The sequence below is a fragment of the Hippoglossus stenolepis genome, chromosome 18, assembly GCF_022539355.2.
Source record: "Hippoglossus stenolepis isolate QCI-W04-F060 chromosome 18, HSTE1.2, whole genome shotgun sequence".
Lineage (NCBI taxonomy): Eukaryota > Metazoa > Chordata > Actinopteri > Pleuronectiformes > Pleuronectidae > Hippoglossus > Hippoglossus stenolepis.
In genome coordinates, this window is record NC_061500.1 from 5,898,250 (window position 1) to 5,916,507 (window position 18,258).

At 41.2% G+C, this 18,258-nt stretch overlaps 1 protein-coding gene across 3 annotated transcripts; it reads left to right on the forward strand.

Moving 5' to 3' along the window:
* The first annotated feature begins 1,102 nt into the window (after positions 1-1,102).
* On the forward strand, positions 1,103-17,727 carry LOC118125349 (putative cytochrome P450 120). Of its 3 annotated transcripts, none has more exons than XR_004698835.1 (11): positions 1,103-1,513; positions 2,613-2,690; positions 3,070-3,154; positions 3,325-3,360; positions 3,472-3,611; positions 3,768-3,891; positions 4,145-4,289; positions 4,532-4,642; positions 6,980-7,107; positions 12,855-13,160; positions 16,403-16,464. XR_004698835.1 is itself a non-coding variant. In XM_035183801.1 (11 exons), exons 1-11 carry the CDS (start codon positions 1,324-1,326, stop codon positions 16,562-16,564), a joined length of 1,287 nt encoding a protein of 428 aa, XP_035039692.1. In that variant the 5' UTR covers positions 1,103-1,323; the 3' UTR covers positions 16,565-17,727. The 3 variants fall into 3 exon arrangements, 2 of the variants coding, with proteins under 2 accessions (XP_035039692.1, XP_035039693.1); XM_035183801.1 differs by having other exon boundaries at positions 13,073-13,160; positions 16,403-17,727; XM_035183802.1 differs by having other exon boundaries at positions 1,411-1,526; positions 13,073-13,160; positions 16,403-17,727.
* Positions 17,728-18,258: the final 531 nt, after the last annotated feature.

Genomic DNA, 18,258 nt, shown 5'->3' on the forward strand with positions numbered 1-18,258 from the left:
ACACCGGGCTAGAAAGAGAGAGAGAGAGGGAGAGAGAGAGGGGGAGAGAGAGAGAGAGAGAGAGAGAGAGAGAGAGAGAGAGAGAGAGAGAGAGAGAGAGAGAGAGAGAGAGAGAGAGAGGGGATCGGTGCTGCCATCCTGTGGCTGCATGACGCAATGGGATTAGTTGAGTGGTTGGGGCCAAAAACATGTGTAACTACTATCAGTCAATACAATTAAAACGTGTGTTTACATTTGAATAAAATGCTAAACTGCAACTTTTGCTGTGACAAAGTTTGAATATGGAAAAACCATATGAGACGTGTCTGGGATATTATGACACCTGAGACCTTAAAGGAATAATGCAAAATCTGTAACAAGAAGCTAAGTTTGAACTTCATTTTAAACTGTATCACTGAATAAAACATTTATTCGAAAAGCTTTGGGCCTCCCTGGAAAGATTGATAGGTAGATACACTTTATTGTCCACATCGATGAAAGTTTGGCTTCGGCTTCTTCCACATACATCAAAAGTTCATACATAAACAACACCATTGAAATCATACAGAATATAGGATATACAATACAGTCGTGCAACATACAAAAGGTCAATGGACAGGTAGCAGCAAGTTGTACTACTACGATTTCTTTTAGACTTGGTTTGGCTGTGTTTTTTCCAGACAACCAGCAGAGTAGACTGGTTCTTGGATTGTCTGACCTCAACAAGGTCAATGAACTAAAAATAAACTAATTTAGCTGAATGACATAGAAGTAAATCAACCCAAGGGCAGACTGTGTACTACTATGTTACACAAAATATTATAACACTATAAATATTGGATGACCTAATTATCTATATCATTCCACTCGCTAAAAAAAAGTGTATTTTATACATATTGGTTGTATCATATCTGAAGATGGTCACAGTTGTGCTGTTCCTCTTTTTATGATGAGTTTCTGTATTTCTTTTATTTGTTTGTAAGTTTGTGAGTTGAATAAAATACAAAATACAAAACATTTAATTAAAAAATACAAATAAAACGTTGGTTGAGTACATGGTTGATTGGTAACGATAAATTCCCGACAGGGAAGAACGCATCAGTGTGTCCAGTGAGCCCTTCAGGTAACCTCGGAGAAAACAGTGACAACAATGAGCGCGGTGATCAGAGGTCGATTCCCCCGCAGCCGCTCGCTGTCTCTCGGATCAAACGGATCTACACTCGGGCCAGATGAGGGTTTAGTCCGAGTCTGGACCTGGTCTCGGTCTTAGTCAAGTTCACAGCCGCGGTTGTCCTCGAGTTGTGAGTCAAAGTGTTGGACGAATTTGCGTCATCGGCGCCTAGAATGTCCAAACTACCAGGAAATGCAGGTGTTTCGTTGCTGGGCGACAAGTCCCTGGAGTTCTACCGGGACCCGGTGAGCTTCTACCGGCAGCGGGTCGACAAGCACCGGGGCCGAGTGTTCCAGGGCCGCCTGCTCAACAGACCCACCGTGTTCATCTGCTCCGCGGCGGGGATGAGAGAGCTGCTGTGCGGTATGTCGGACAGGTGTGTGTGCGCGTGTGTGTGTGTGCGTGTGTTACAGGTGTGCAGGGTTGGCCTAGTCCGGGTCACGTTAGCACGGATACGCAGAGACAGTTTCCTGGTCTCGTTCTGCCCCGAGGCTAAAGAACAAAAAGCAGGATTAGCTCCACATGGAGTAAACTTCACTCGGACTTCAGAGGGACGTGTCATGGGAGAGACTCGTGATGACAAAGAGGAAGAAAGAGGGAAACAAGGAGCTTCTATTGAGTTTGAATGTAGAATCGTTGTGTTCCTGCAGGTTCCAGAGACACTGTAATGTAATAAATATAAGCTTTGTAAAAACATCAGTACCATTAATGCCAGGATAAACATATTAAGAGGCTACTGGAGATTTATAGAGGAGTTAAAAAGGGCCTTGAATAGGAAATTACATGAGTTCATACATGAAATAACTCAACATGATATAATCCTATTAAAACTTAGTACCAGTCGATATAATTGTAAATATGCCAAACTTCTTAATGCATCATCAACTTTGCCTGAAGTTAGAAAAAGATCCTCATTCAAGTCAGGATCTCATCCAATTATATGTATTTTATTATTTAGGACAATATATGTAAACTAGAAATGTCCAGAAACACTAAAATCCAATAAAAAGAGTTGTGCCCCCGTTTATCTTTGGTAATTCAGCACTGGTTTGGAGTCGGTTGGTCACATGACATGGAAACTTTTGAAAAAAGTGTGTCTTTTGAATATTCATATAAAATAGCGGTCACACTAAAAATCTATTCAATAAAAGTGTGTCCTGTTTGTCTTGGTTAATAATATCCGATATGATTTGGAGTCAGTGTTTTCACATTACATGGAAGTATTTGTGTAAACACTCACTGAAGTCTACTTACATACAGTATTTATGTTTGTGGTTTATGAGAACCTACTTTTTCCTACTTTTTCTCCTACATTTGTGAATGTTGTTATTTCGTCGAGCTTGATCTGAATAACTGACACACACACACACACACACACACACACACACACACACACACACACTGCAGATGGAGACATGTATATGTGTGTGTTTATGTAATCAAGTTATTTGGTTTATTTCAGAGAAATCCAACGTGTTCCTGAAGGATCCCACTGACTTGATGACCAACATGTACGGTGACACCCTTGTCACCACTAATGGTAAAGACACACACACACACACACACACACACAGCAGAGCGTCTAATCTACCTCTAAGATGATGTTACAGCATCAAGGCTTCAACAAACAAGACACCTGAAGATGTCACTTTGGACTTTGGGTCATTTTTCATATTTTATAAAACAAAAGAAACTGATAAATTCAAACAGTAATGAGCTAATTAATCAATTATGAAAACACTCAGCAGTGGAAACCAGTGTCTGTTGGGCCAAGAAATCCACTGATGAGTATATGTTTACCTCTCAGTGCAGTATATAGATACTTTAGAGTTGTTAAGTACAAGATCATAACTGCATAACTGTGTTTCAATTCTGCTCAGCAAATATAAATAAGAGAACGTTGCATCTGTGTGTTTCAGGTGAAGAGGCTTGTCTTCTCCGTCTGTCCCTCACCAGCCTGTTTTCAGGAAGCTGTTTGAAGTCGTCAAGTGATTATATCAGCAGGTAGGGAAACAGGGTGTCAGCATTTAACCACATTATTTACAGCTTTTTCCAAAGATCAATAGCGTTCGGTGTGTAGTACGGGGATTTAATGCTGGACTAACTTGTGGATGTTGCTCATGCTCAAAAATAAGAAAATTGTATGTTCTTCTTTTTTCTCTTTCTCACCACAGTGTATGTGTGCGCTGTCTGAAGGACCTCTCTCTCAGGTAACACTGTTTACAAGTTTAGGAGCATTTAATTCATGTCATTTATATTAAAGACTCAATATTTTAGGAGAGTAAAAGTAATCTGCATCTGATGCATGTGTGTATGTGTAGTGGGCAGCCAGAGTGTGTGTACTCGGTCTTCAAGCGTCTGGGGACGGAGTTGGTTTTGGGCCTTTTTCTGAACGTAAGAGCGGAGGAGCAGCCGGAGCTGTTCCAAGAAATCATGCAGCTCTGCACCCGGCACTGGCACGGTAAGAGACACAGACACTTGCTCAATTTCTTTTGCAGACTCATTTAGTAAGTCAGCGTTCTTGTTTTGCAATACAGCATTGCATGATTTACCAGTTCCCTTTTTTATTGTGTGAGTGTTTCCTTTCTGTCATTGTTTGTTTCCTCTGCACCCACAGGTCTGATCTCTGCCCCTGTGAACATGAAGGTTCCTCTGTGGTCGTCGGGTTTCTCCACCGCTCTGGACGCCAGAGACAAACTGATGGACATCATCAAAGACAAACTGGAGAATGACAAACAGGGGTTAGATTCCTCCACCTGTAGAAACACATTTTTTAACTTTTTTAAAAACATTTAAAGTTTGCTGAACATAGGAACCTAGAATCGTAGCGACTGACTCGTCCTTTACCTTCTTATTCAGCTTCAGCTTTAAATCCAAATTAGGCAGAACTTTGCTTATCTCTCGATCTCGATGTCTCAATGTCAGACACATGGCTGCTAAACAAATACAGTGACGTTATCTTCTGAAATTCTCTCTCCCTCTGACCCTCTCTAGTTTTGTGGGCTCTCTCGGCTCTCTCCCGCTGCCCGACTCCACCGCTGCCTCCCAGCATCTCCTGCTCTTCATCTCAGCTCTGATCCCCAAAGCTTTTGCGTCGCTGCTCACCTCCTTCACTCTGGCACTCAGCGGGAACGAACAGGTACACAAACACAGGCCAAAGTGCACAAAGTGTTGATACAGCTGAAAATATTGATCTTTAATACATAGAAATCTTGTGAACAGTAACACACAAACAGGACATTTTAGCTCTTTTGATTGTAAGAATTTGAGAAGAATTAGCTCATTGCGTTTTAGATCAACCCCAAATAAAAAGCCTTTGCCCAGAGCTTCTTGTTTTACTATAAATCAACAAATAAAAATCTTTTCTCTTCTGAATTTCAGGAGGAGAAACGTCGGCGAGCGAGAGAAGAACCTGACTACCTGCACAACGTACTGTTGGAGGTGCAGAGACTCTGGCCTCCTTTCATCGGCGGACGCAGAATTGCTGATCAGGTAGGACATGAACACTTTCCATTGGTTTTCATAGATCACAGATCTGGTCATGGTGACTGACTTTCAAAATCATGGACGGGGGGGGGGGCACCTTGTTCTGCTGAGCACTGCCACCACTGTAAATGTTAGTGCATCAAGAAGTGTGGGTGAGTTGAGGATTTATTTATACTCAAGGATTTTATTTTTTCTTGTCCTGCTTGTTCCCCTGCTCTCCTCTAGATGGCGACAGATTACTTTAGGTGAAAGTCTCTTCTGCTGTGAGGTCCTCTCTTGTGAGTGTAGTACACTCTGAGACCTACAGGGGGTGGACAGGATCATGGTACTGCTGTGAATACCAGTTTGATGATCTTACACAGTCATTTTGAGTCATTTCTCATGAAGCTTCTTTCAGCTTGTCAGGGTGGATGTCCTGAAACAACACATTTTATTTATGAGATATTTGCTTTTGCGAACCGTTGTGACGACTTTGTACTAAAATAAAATGCAAAACACTTTTGTTCCACACTGGGTTCCGCTGGCATCAGGGCCACAACAATATTGATTGATGTGTTTCCTGTTTGGCTGTGAGAGGAAGCGCGATATGTGTCATTTCACTGTTTGGTGTTATGTACTTTCCTATCCAGGATTCTCTAAGAGATTAGTTTCTCTCTTATTTTGCCTTTGTTGTCAGTGAGTCCTATTTCACTGTGTGTCTGACTATCATTAACTTCTAACTAACATTAACCAGTGCTGCTATATTTGTTAATTATTTTTTTTCTTTGTGCACTGTCAGTCATTAAAATTGTTTCTGTTATTCTGTATTCTGGTTTGACATTAGCACTGTCGACCAATAATCCTGTCTCCTCTCTGACCGGCTGCATTTTTCCGAGGTTAATAGCGTTCGGAGCATCTCGGCCTCCTCCCCCAAACCGGCTGTTTTATCATTGTGACCTCATCCACCAGGCTTATGCAACAGCCCAATCAGAGGCATTGATCCGTCCCCGGGATTGACTCGCTCCGCTCCGCCGGAAGGAAGGAAGGAAGGGAGGTAGAGAGGGAGGGAGCCGGAGGTCTGTGGTGGTGGGGGGGGGGTGCGTGCTGGTGACGCTGTGAAGCCGAATCATTTGACACTTCTGGGAAACACACCAGTACATTTTGATTCCCTAAGGCGTTTCGATGGGACACGGGTTCATGACGTGCAAGGTCAAAGAAAATGACCTGAACCTAAACAACCCTAAAAAAATACAAAGTAAGTAAGTACAAAAGAAAGAGTTAAGTCCTGGATCGGGACAGATAAGAGTTAATAAGATGTTTATGCGCAGGTAGGTGTTTACGAAAAGAGAAAGATTATTAGTATTCACAATCAGGTGGAAAAAGTATCAGCTCCATCAAGTGGAACAAAGATATGCAGCAGCTGTAGCAGCCTGATTGTGTTCGGAGCAGGAGGGAGGAGGAACGCACGTCTCTCCGGGAGAACTGAGAGAAAGGAGGAGGATTTGTGTAAGATTTTCCACTCCAGCAGAGAGAGGCAGGGAGAGAAAAGGAGAGCGAGGGTGGAGCAAAGAGAAACAGTGATCATGTTCTCTGGGAGTCCATTAGTGCAGCTACTAATGGATGTAGTGAAAAAGGTGAATTAAAAGGGCAACAATTGGGTAAGTGGGCTTTTTGCCCCAAGGAAACTTTGTTTAAAGGGGAGTTCAAGGAAAACATGAGGGTTAAAAATGTCTCCCATTCATTTAGGTTCAAAGGTTATTTTAGCGTGTTCTTACATTGCTGGTATTTCAGTGTATCCAGTTCACCGTCAGTGCAAGTGGTGCAAAGCCTGTAGATACTTAAATCTACTTTTATATCCTCTTCTGTTTGTATCAGATGTGAAACAGCATTTCTATGATTTTTCCAGTTTGATAAATAAAGACGTAAAGTGTGTTTAATAATTCAAGCGTTGGAAATGTATGTAAGTGAATTATCACAGGGAATCTTGATATATTCTCCAACTGTTGGACGTTCATTAAACCTCCCAGTGCAAACAGCAACGTCAACATGTGAAAGTGTAATAACGTGAGACGATAGAAAAGCTTATGTTACAATTATTATATTAACACAGAGGACAGTGAATGTTGAATTTAAGTCACAGAATAAAGAGGGTGTGGTTCTAGGTTTAGGTCGATATTTATTTTTCTTGCATCAAATAGATATTTTCCATTTTCCATCTAAAGTATTTGACATTCTGTTCCTTTGCTTTCATGCACTATAACTACACAAGGTTAATATTGTGATGTCCTCTCTCTCTCTCTCTCTCTCTCTCTCTCTCTCTCTCTCTCTCTCTCTCTCTCTCTCCCCCTCTCTCGTTGTGTACAGGACTCCACCCTCGCAGGGTTTCACGTCCCAAAGGGCCACGGCGCAATCTACATCAGCCACGGAGTCCACCGTGACCCGGAGATGTTCCAGCAGCCGAACGACTTCCTGCCAGAGCGGTGGAGCGGCAGGTAAAGACGCTCAATATTTAGTCTAGTTATTTATTTTTCTACACATTGGACGTTGAGGACTTTAAAGTGAAGTTATTGATCTGCTCATCTTTCCTTGAAACATTTTAGAAAATGTTGAAAATGCTATATGTTCCTTTATCTGCATCCACACCAAAATGTAATGGATTCATCTCAGGCCCCATCCCTGCACCAAGTTTGGTGGAAATGGTTTAGTAGATTTTGTGTCATCCTGCAAATCGATAAACCAATAAACAGGTGAAAAAAATCACCTCCTTTGTAGAGGTAATAATGGATAACATTTTTGACACAGAATCTGTTTCTACCTGTGATCAGGGGCCATACATGATAAGATTGAAATAACCTAAATGATACAGAGAGACGCACAGGTTTGATTTTGACATTTATTCTTTTTGTAAATAGCCGACCAGTAATCTACTTTGTCTGGGGTCTAGACTGCAGAAAGCTCTTTGGTTCTGTGTTGGGAAATCACGCTGTACATACATACGCCTACATTGTTACCCTGGCAACCAATGCAGATAGATTAACAACGCCTGAGAGCTAAAATCTGACCTGATCGCTCTCACACACACACAAGCATAAAGATCGACACATACATGGCGTCTGAATACAACTGTAGATGCACAAAGAGACAGATGAAGACAAACAATCTCTGGCTCAACAACATCCTTCACTCGCGTCCTTCACCGTCTGTCTGATACCTGCCGCAGTAAAATGAAACCTGATCGGCCTCCCTCACTCTGTCAGTCGACTGTTTTCCTATTCACCCTCTTCCTCCATTCACCCGTTTATTCTCATTCATGTTCTTTCATTCAGGCGACAGAGGCAGAGGGGGGGGGGAACTGTGTATGTATGTATGTATGTATGTATGTATGTTGGTAGCTGCTGCCATGGCAACCCAGTCTTTACCGTGTGTGTGTGTGTGTGTGTGTGTGTGTGTGTGTGTGTGTGTGGGGGAGAATGGTGCCCGTGGGGAGGGATGGGATACAGAAAAATGAGTCATAGAAGATCCCATCGTGTTTGCTTGGGGTTTTTCTCTTTTTCTTCAGCACATGTGTATGGCTCTCAGAACAAAAACAGGAAACTCCCTTTTTTTAATTTGGGGTTTCCCATTTTACCCGTTAAATAGAATTACCATTATTAAACCCCTTTTAGCGGCACTTTGCTGTTTTACAAATTGAAACCAGTGGAGATAAATAAAATTATGAGTAAATAAAATCTGTTTAAACAGTTTCCTTTGAGGGATGACCCTCTCTTTCCTGACTTAAAATCACACTGTTCTGTCTATTATTCTTTTAGTAATTTATTTAATTTAGAGCCATTTTTAAAGGTCAAGAAATGTGATTATTTTTAAAGACAACCCCTCACCATCCACATCACCCCAGTTTATTTTGTCTGCATGTGAAGATTTAGCTTCATAACATTTGCATAAGTAAATTATTGTATTCCCATTTAATTTTTCCTGCAGCATTAGCACACACTGGGATTTGTAGTCTGAGTTTATCTTATCGTAAGAAACAAAGATTTTCTTTAGATAAGATGTTACAGCCTGAAAACACAAGGAACATTGTGTTTTCATTCAGTGGCAATAGAACAAAGAAAAAAACTAAAAGCTACATATTTTTATATTATACAAATAATAAATATAATATATATATATATATTCAAAAATATTAATTCACAACATTTTCTTTTGATCTACATTTACAGAGTATGATACACGTTTTGAAATGGCTGTCTTTTTAAATTCACTGGTGTGTGTAAAGGAAGCAGAGCACTCAACTAGAAAACAATAAATCTATGAATGAATAGACAGGTAGCTGCTTCCATGGTAACTGGCCACCTCACACCCGCTTTTACCAATGGGGATTCCCCCTGCGCTGTGTGTGTGTGTGTGTGGGGGTGTAACGGTGTGTGTGTCTGGGTGTGTGTGTCTGGGTGTGTCTGTGTGTGTGTGTGCACATCGTGCTCTGCAGGATGGGCTGGGGTAAAAGAATGAGTCAGAGAGGAGAATCTAGAAAATGAGTCATAAAAATAAACAGATATATCAATAGGAAAGTTTGTGTTTTATTATACAGTCATAAAAAAAGACATTCTGAGCATTAAAGGATAAATCTGGTAATATCATATATTTGTCACCAAATCCTATTCAAGAGCGACAATGAACTGATCCAACCGTTTATGATTGTTTGTGTAGCCAAAGCCGAAGCTTATGCATCTAAGCCACAGAGTGAATCTCCGTTTGTGTGGAGAAATGTTCGAGATGAGCCTTTATTACTACGAACCAGTCCTGCTGCCGTAAATACTCACTAGAGCTCAAAATCTGCAGCTAGAAATTGAATTGAATCACGAATCGATACAGAGAACTGCAGCTGCTTTAGGAACAAATGACCATTTTTAGAGTGTGTATACAGATACACACGTTGAGAATATATGTTTGTGACCCTTAAGATTCAGTAGAGGTTCATTTTGCTGCGAGTAATAACAGAGCCATCACAGCCCTCTTAAAGAAAAGTTGATGAATAAAATGCCCCAAAATATATTAAATTGTCTTTGGTCACCATGAAAGATTTTCTGCTCTGCCAGACCAAATAAGAAAGAATATGAATTGTGTTATGTGCTCCGTCGTTAATCTGTTTCTGGTCTCTCCAGCCAGCCTGCTAGCTTGATTGTGAACATGGGGAAATGTCCCTTTAATGATAAGTGGCTTGAGAATGACTCTATTTAGTGAAGTATATTTTCACTTATGGTTTGTATTACCATTGCAAGTTAAGTCTCAAGTTGTATTAAACAGGTCTTTAAATGTAGCTTGTTTATAGATGTATAGATTCTGCTTAAACTAGTGAGTTTCCATGAGGCTGAATAAATGAACCTAGTCTCTCTCTCTCTCTCTCTCTCTCTCTCTCTCTCTCTCCCTCTCTCTCTCTCTCTCTCCCTCTCCCTCTCCCTCTCCTCTCTGTCTGTGTGTGTTTGCTGAATCTCCTCTTCCATCCTTCCCTTTATCTTCCAGTCTGTTTCTCTTTCCTCCGACCTGCTTCTTCCTCGGCCTCTCCATCTGCCAGTCTTCCTGGAGACACTTTTTTCCTGTGAGCCTCGATAGTTGCCTGGCTCCTCTCCCTCGCCACCTGGCTGTTTAATTTAACGACTGCGGTCCTGTTACATAACAAGCCCACCTGCAATAACTACAGTTTAACCACATCGTCTGTTTGTGCACACACACCGTGCATGTGAGTTTCTGTGCGATACTTGTGTATATTGTGTGTCCCAGCACATATTGTCAGCTTGTGTGTGTGTGTGTGTGTGTGTGTGTGAGTTTGTGTGTGTGTTTTTCCAGTTGGAAGCAAATAGTGAAGATAGCAAGTTAACATCCTGTCGGCCAAATGCCACACAGGCCCTGGCTGTAGATAAATGAGTCCAACAGATAAAAGTCAGAGCCACTGCAGCAGGTTGTGTTGCTAGTTTTAGATCAATCTGAAAGAAGTACTGACTGTTTGCTCAGCTTATTTTTTTAATAATGTATTTACTGTAAAAGAGCAGGATTTTTTCTTGGTAATATCAAGTTATATTGTCAGATTATTGCTCTACGATTAAAAACTCAGGAGTAGGAACATTCTTATAATTATAACATAACCCTCTTAAAGTATTGAATGTGATTCTCAAAGCAATCAACTCTAACCAGAGGGACTTTTTAGTTTTTATTTCACATCTTTAATTCAGCCGCCATTGTTTTTGTATAGTTTTATTTCTATTTTTTATGTCAACCAGCTATATTTCAAAATCGGACAAGTTAATTTTCTGTTAGGAGCCTGGGATCGAACCACCAACCCTCTAGTTAGAGGACAACCCGGTGTACCTCCTGAGCCACAGCTGCACCACATTCATTAGTGTCTGTAGAGACCTAACTATCCAGGAAGACACCTCTCCTGTTTGAATCCCCAAAACAAATCTGAGTTGAACAACTAATCTATTTAAAAGCACTCGAGCAGTTATTTTGTCGTCTCTCGCTCAAATAAAACCAGAAGTTCCATCATTTTGGATTTGAAACAACTTCTTGCTTCGTTGCTTTCAGGTCAATTCGTTGCTTTTCTTAACTCCAGACATTTGTCGTCTTTGCTCCATTTCTTCTTTTGTGACTGTTGAATGATGGCGATCTAAAGAGGCCTGGTGCTCGTCTTAAACCATTTATATTTAAGATAATTAAAACATTTTCTGCCATTGGACGACCGGAAACATGTCAGTTATGGTATCAGAGAATCTTTCTGACTCCTCTCTGTGAAACCTAATGGGTAATTACATTAAATGCATCAATGTATTCAGAGTTTCATTACACTTTATGGAAGAAGGAATGATTATACTACACAACGGAGATTATACAGTTGTGATTCACATCCTATCCGCTCAGCATGTTTGATTTAACCTTATGCTGGACTGCTTCCTAAGTCTCTCTCTCTCTCTGTGTCACAGTATTACAAGACTGCATTACGCACTTCAAGTCTCACTGTTTCAGGATGAGACTAATAGTACATTAAACCATTAGACAGATGCTGCAGAGAACACTAATATTCTCCCTCTCTCCGTGCCTGTAACTCACACACACGATGGACGCAGACTATACACACCGCTAATGCTTCCTGTTTGCCTTTAATCAGAGCTCAGGTTTCAGGAAGACAGGATGCATTAGCGGTGGGAGGGGAGAGATGGTCTGTATCAGCAGGCTGTTGACAAACCTGAGCCGACCTGCATCTCCTCATCTTAAAGATGTTTTGAGAAGAAAAGAAGCGTCATCCTCTCAAGAGTCCAGGTGATTTGCCTCTTGATCCGCAAAAGAGAAAATTGTCATTTAATTGGTAAAGAGAGGTCGGAGCTCAAACTGGTAACATGGGTACCACGTTTAAGCAGAATTCCACTCTTTTTCAAACCTGGGCCCTATGTCTATGACTGTGTGGGTGTAAATGAATGGTAATGGTAATGTTGCCAGACTCTTAGCAAAGACCCAGAATAACAATTTGAGACGTTTACTGGTGAAAAAAAGCACTTTTAGTGGACATTTCATGGAATGTCGCAGTTGCCCCATAAGTACCATTCATTCACCCCCACATTTGTAAACATAGAGCTCAGGATGAAAAATACTTAATCCCCTTTCAAATTAACCCTGTGGACTTTTTGACGTTGATGGAAGAAACTTGATTTCACCCACAGAGACTTCGAGCTAATAAGTGAGGACATAAACAATACAAGATAATCATAAACGGCTTTGCTGATGCATAAAAAAAAGGATTTAAATACACTCAAAATGTCTTAAGACCTTAAAGAAATGCACAGTAGTAAACACTAATTTTCTTTGTCTAAAATAAAACTCCACAGGGCAGCTTTAAACTCAGATATAGTTTTACTGAACTACTTTAAAATAAGACATGAGAGGAGAAATGTACCCAATCTTAGTGATTGACTGCATCATGTAAAAGTTTCTATGAGCAACAAGTACATCAGTGAAGAGTTCTCTCTGTTCTGGTTAAGATTTTCTCGATGCCACATTTGATCACATCTGCATTTATTCACATACATTGATGAACAAGGGTCACTATTCACTGGCCACCCTTCAAGTCCTGTCATTGGTTGTGAGGCCGTGTTAAGTGACGTCCATCCATCATGTCATCATCGTCATCTGATCTTCATATGATGTCACCTCTGATGATCATTCTGTGGATAACAAACGCCTCCTTTGACAGTTTTGTTGAGATGCGCTGAACAGCAGCATGAAGGGCTCATTATCCTGCTGAGCCAGCGACCATGAATGGAATCCAGTCCTGTTGAACAATGCTGGATTGAGTGCTCCGATTTAAAGAAAGGAAAGACAAGCACAAGTGTTTTTTTTATTTCCTGATTTATTTGCACATATATGCATTTTTTTTAAATACCATGTCACTGTGTTTTATTGTCTGTGCAGGAACGCAGGTCAGGAGCATTTCCTGTGCTCCTTCGGCAGCGGGCCCAGGAACTGCATTGGATCCAAGCTCGCGGACGTCTTCCTCAAGGTGACTCTGCTCATAACACTGACATTTTAGGGATTAAGCATAACTTTATTATAAATAACTATATATAAAAAATAAAACACAAGTACAACCTAATATATGGAACTTTAATTGACACGTACACAACATGTAAACATGAATGCACCTCTTTTCTGCATTATTCAGTCAAATTAAAGTTTTCATATCAGCATATATCAGCAAACTTAAACCCCAATATTGATACGACTGTGAAACTTCTAAATTGGCTGATAAATGTAATAATAATTATGGATAACTAACAGACTGTGGTTGTTGTTTGTTTATGATATTTTGAGTCTAAGTTCCGAGGTTTTGAAGCTTAAATAGCTCAGTGAATGAAATAAGAGAGAAAGAAAGAGCAGAGATGGAGAGGTGAACCATCCCCCAACCGCTCAGTAAATAGAACACTGCTCATGGGAATGATCAAATGCTTGGCCATGTGTATGTGTGTGTGAGTGTGTGTGTGTGTGTGTGTGTGTGTGTGTGTGTGTGTGTGTGTGTGTGTGTGTGTGTGTGTGTGTGCGTGTGCGTGTTTGAAAGAGATATCAGACGAAAAAAATCCAGGTACAGTTTGTCCTGTTTAAACCACCTGCTCTTCCCCACGGTGACATTCACCATAGCCACCGTCGCATATCCCATGAGACACGTATACAAACACAAACACACACACACATACATCCACATCCTATAGACGACACCGGAACAAGACAGGTGTGCTGCAGGTGTTGCAACAGGAAGGAGGGAGATTTATTTCCCATGCAGGGCTATTCTCTCTGGAAACAGTTGTGTGTACTGTACAAGTGTTGACACTGGGGAGTCCAGGGCTATTTCCAACCTGAAAACAACCTCTGTGACCCAGTTTACCCAGTTTACCCAGTGGCGCCTCAGAGTTATAACAAGAAGTGTGAGGATGATTTTCAGTAGTTGCAGATTAATCAATTGTAGTAGCTTAAAAGTTCTGTTTTATTTTTGAGCTGACTCAGGCCTGATTGAATGGAGCTCAGGTGAAATGTTCCTGGTGGTTTAATGAACTGCTCGCTCCTCGTTCTTCAGCAGCACAATCATATCTCATTATTTAAAACTGGATTACTGATTCGAGATGGCTGCTTGTTTTTTTATTGCTTAGGAAATGGCATGAATGGGATAATGTGGGCACAACATTGTCCTCATGCTTTAGCTCCCAAAGTGGACAATGAGTAGTCATGTCCATTTACATACAAACACTTTTGCCATTGTATAGTGTCCACAGCGGGTCAGCTATGTGCCACAGTTATAGCAATTCATGCCTCGGCTGTAGTCAATCGTGAAATAACCTGATGTTGAGAGAAAGATAATATAAAATGTGTTTATATTTGCATAATTTGAATCTGTCTTATTCTAACAACCAGAAGCTGGTTTGTGAAATAATGTAAATACCTTAGGATTGAAACCGAAACACAGCTATATTGGTGTTTGCTATTTAGGCCAAATTCCAGTTAATGTCGTATGTCAGCTGATGAGCTCTGTGGTGTGTGGCTTTCCAGAGCAACAGGAGATAAATAAGGTCAAAAGAATACAAAATATTCTGTACCAACACTGCAAGTGCACTGTAGTGAATGTATGAACTCTTTCTGTTAGTTAGAATTTAATTATAGTTAATAAAGTTGCTGCTGTGAAAGGTCAGGTTGGTCACTAAGGTTGTACATAACCGAAGGCAAAACCAAACAATACCTCCACTAACAACATGTTTTTGCAATGTTAAAGAAAGTGGAAAAGAAATAGTAGTAGTAGTTCTGGATCTACTTGTTTGCCTGGATCTGCTCGACCCCCCACACACACAATATTTCATGGAAATCGGTTCAGTAGTTTCTGAGTAATCCTGCTGACGGTCAAACAAACCCAGATGAAAACAACCTCCCTGGTGAAGGTAATGAAATCAGGAGTGAACTGCAGCTTTTCTTCTGATGTCAGGAGTTCCTCGGTAAAAGTCGATCTCTGATAACCGCAGCACACACATCGACTGACCCCACACAGCTGCGTCACAACGTACAGGAAGTGTATACACACTATCCATCACACTGGTGAGGTTTATTTTGCACTGATGATGTACACGTTGAACCTCATCCCTCACTGTAACCTGCTCTGCTACGGCTAAAACACCAGACTGATTGGTTCTTTAAAGTGTGTCTGATTGGTTCTCAGCAGGCCGACGACTCTCGCATGCCACCACACACACAGACACACACACAAATAGAAGGGTGTGACCAGAGTAAAAAGTAGACCGCAGGGCTCTAGGTCAGAGATGTGACTCATCGCCGCCTCGATTCATCCCTCCCCCCTCTCTCCTTCCTCCCTACCCCCACCCTAATCATCCTTCCTCCATCCTCCCTCCCCGCTTCATCCATCCTGCTCCTCCCCCTCCATCAGGCAAATCTTCATTCATAAAGTGGAGGGAGGTGGGGCAACCGGTGGATGAGTCTAGTCAGATCAGCGGCCGAGTATCAGCCAATAAGAGATACTGGCTATGGTATTACCAGCCATGCAGATCTGAGTGCAGCCATAGAATGAAAGTAGAGCAGAAGATGAGGTTTCTTTCTGTCGTGGGGGGGACATAGTTGAGCTTTTACATGAAAATATGAAAGAAAACTGGTGACGTGTTGATGCAAAATAAGAATTACAAACAGGAAACTCTGCTGGATGGTGTTCCAGCGACTAAAGTGAAAATTTACCATCTACTTTCAGATTTTGTTCGTGCAAAACTGTACAGAACTGTCGCATATACATAGACGACATGACAGCTCCACAAAAGTGAAGCCAAAGCGTCTTGATTGCCATCTGGTGGCTGACTGCAGTACAGGTCCTGCCTCCATATGTATATATATATATACGTCTATGTCTGAACTTGAGAGGTGACGTTAATGATTCAAATCTTTACCCAATGTTCAGTTTCAGCTTGGCTGTTAAAAGGTGCTGCGTTGCTTTGCTGTTTCCAAATCTGGGAGGAAAAACAACATACAAGCAAAGTGTTATGGAGGCTGTAGCTTTGCAAGTTGGAGAGTTATTCAGCGTTGGCGGATGCTCGTGCTCTGCCAAGTGCCTTCTAGTCTCAACATTTCGTTTTAGCTCTGCAGTAAAAAAAAAAAAGTGCAGCCCACACTGCTCTTAAATCTGTAGCGTCAATAAGTAAGTTAAGTAAAAAATGCAACATGAATCAGGGTTGTTGTTGTTTTGTGTGCCGCCCTGTGCAGGAAGCCTGCGTGTACCTGTTAACGCACTACGACTGGCGTTTGGACCCTCCATCACAGGACCTCGAGTACAAATGGCTGCCTGTGTCTCGCCCCGCCAACCCCCCCACCATGTCTTTCGCCCGACTGGATCAGACCAGATCTGACAAGAGTGACACCAGCTAAGGGATGCACAGCATATTTAGTGACGTTACCAGTTGATAGATTTAAAAAAAACAACAACATGTAGGCTCTAAAGAAATCTGAGATAATATCCGAACACACTGAGAGGGAAGCCGTCAAACTGAGAGGCTTTCCCCCGCTGCGTATAATACAGTAATCTTCCTGGGGGAAGCCGAGGAGTGTGTTGGTTTCACTCTGCCAGTTCCTCTGCAGCTGTCTTTGATGAATCTGCACCAGAAAGTCAATGACTCATTCTTCCTTTGTTAAATATGACAACGCTAGACGGTATTTTTTTTTCTACTCTTATCCCATATTTTACAGCATAAGAAAGATCACGACACACAAATCTCTTCGGCTCATTAGATTTAACTGCAGCAACTTGTCTCGTACATCAGGCTTCGCTTCAAGGTTGAGCTGATATATATTAAAATTGTATTCATTTTTTTTTACCTGTTTTTAATTCAAATTGATAAATCTCCATAGCTGCAGTTTTAATAATGTAGAAATTGTTTTTTTGCCACACTGTAGAGTCAGTGTTTCAACTAAATAAATCCACACACACACACACACACACGTGCACACACAAACACACACGTGCACACACACAAACACAAAGGTAAGCCCTCAGATTCCATCACTGACGGCAAACCTGCCTGCCCCCCCTCCTCCTAGCAACCACCACTGCTTAGCAACAGTTCGTCATACCGACACTGACTTGTCCTCCCTTTAGTATGCAAGTCTGTCTCTCGCTCTCACTCAACACGCACACACACTAACCTGGTTATTTTTGAATGCGTTCAGTCGGCAGTGATACGCACGCCATCCGAATCACATGTAAATGATGCCAGGAGGCTTGTCAGAGCACATGCCTGCATTTTAAATAATTTTTGGAGACTTGGAATGATTTTTAGCACTTGAATCGTGGACCACACCAGCCTTACTGTCCGCCTGCGACACTGACACCAGTTTTAATGTCTTAATTTATTCATATGAAAGTGTAGCAGTAAAAATGATACTGTTTATGTTTGTATCTGTTTCATAGAAATGCTGTAAGCGTTAAAACGTTTGTAACATCATGTGATGTTTTTGAGACAGAAATCTCGACCTCCGTGCTGCATTGTTGTTTTATCAGCCTGTGTTTAAAGTAAAAAGTTGCTCAAATATGAGTAAAATGTTTCGTTTCAGCTTCTTCTCTTTGTCACTTCTGTGGTTTTGAATGCCACAGATTCATTTTCTCAGGGTGCCTGGTTTTCACTGAGCGTTTTAGTGCAAGAGTTCCCGTGATGTCAAACAATGACATGTCCTCTAATTACTTTCAGTAAGACAAATCATAGATTGTTGAAAGTTCACCCTAATATATATATATGAAATTAATATTCTCCAGTAAAACCAGATATAATAATATATTAAAATGAAATAAAATATCAAACAAAAGACAAAGAGTCGTTCTATGTGGTGTTTGCATGTTTTCTCTGTGTGGGTTTTCTCCGGTTACTCCGGCCTCCTCCTCCCACAGTCCACAGACATACTGAGTGACGTTAGATTAATTGTAGACTGTAAATTGTCCGTAGGTGTGAGTGTGAATGATTGTTTGTCTCTGTACGTTGGCCCTGCGATACACTGGAGCCACATCCAGCCAATGTGAATAAGTCCTGGTGTGTAACATGTATAAAAAATGTGAGCTATGCTGTTAATGC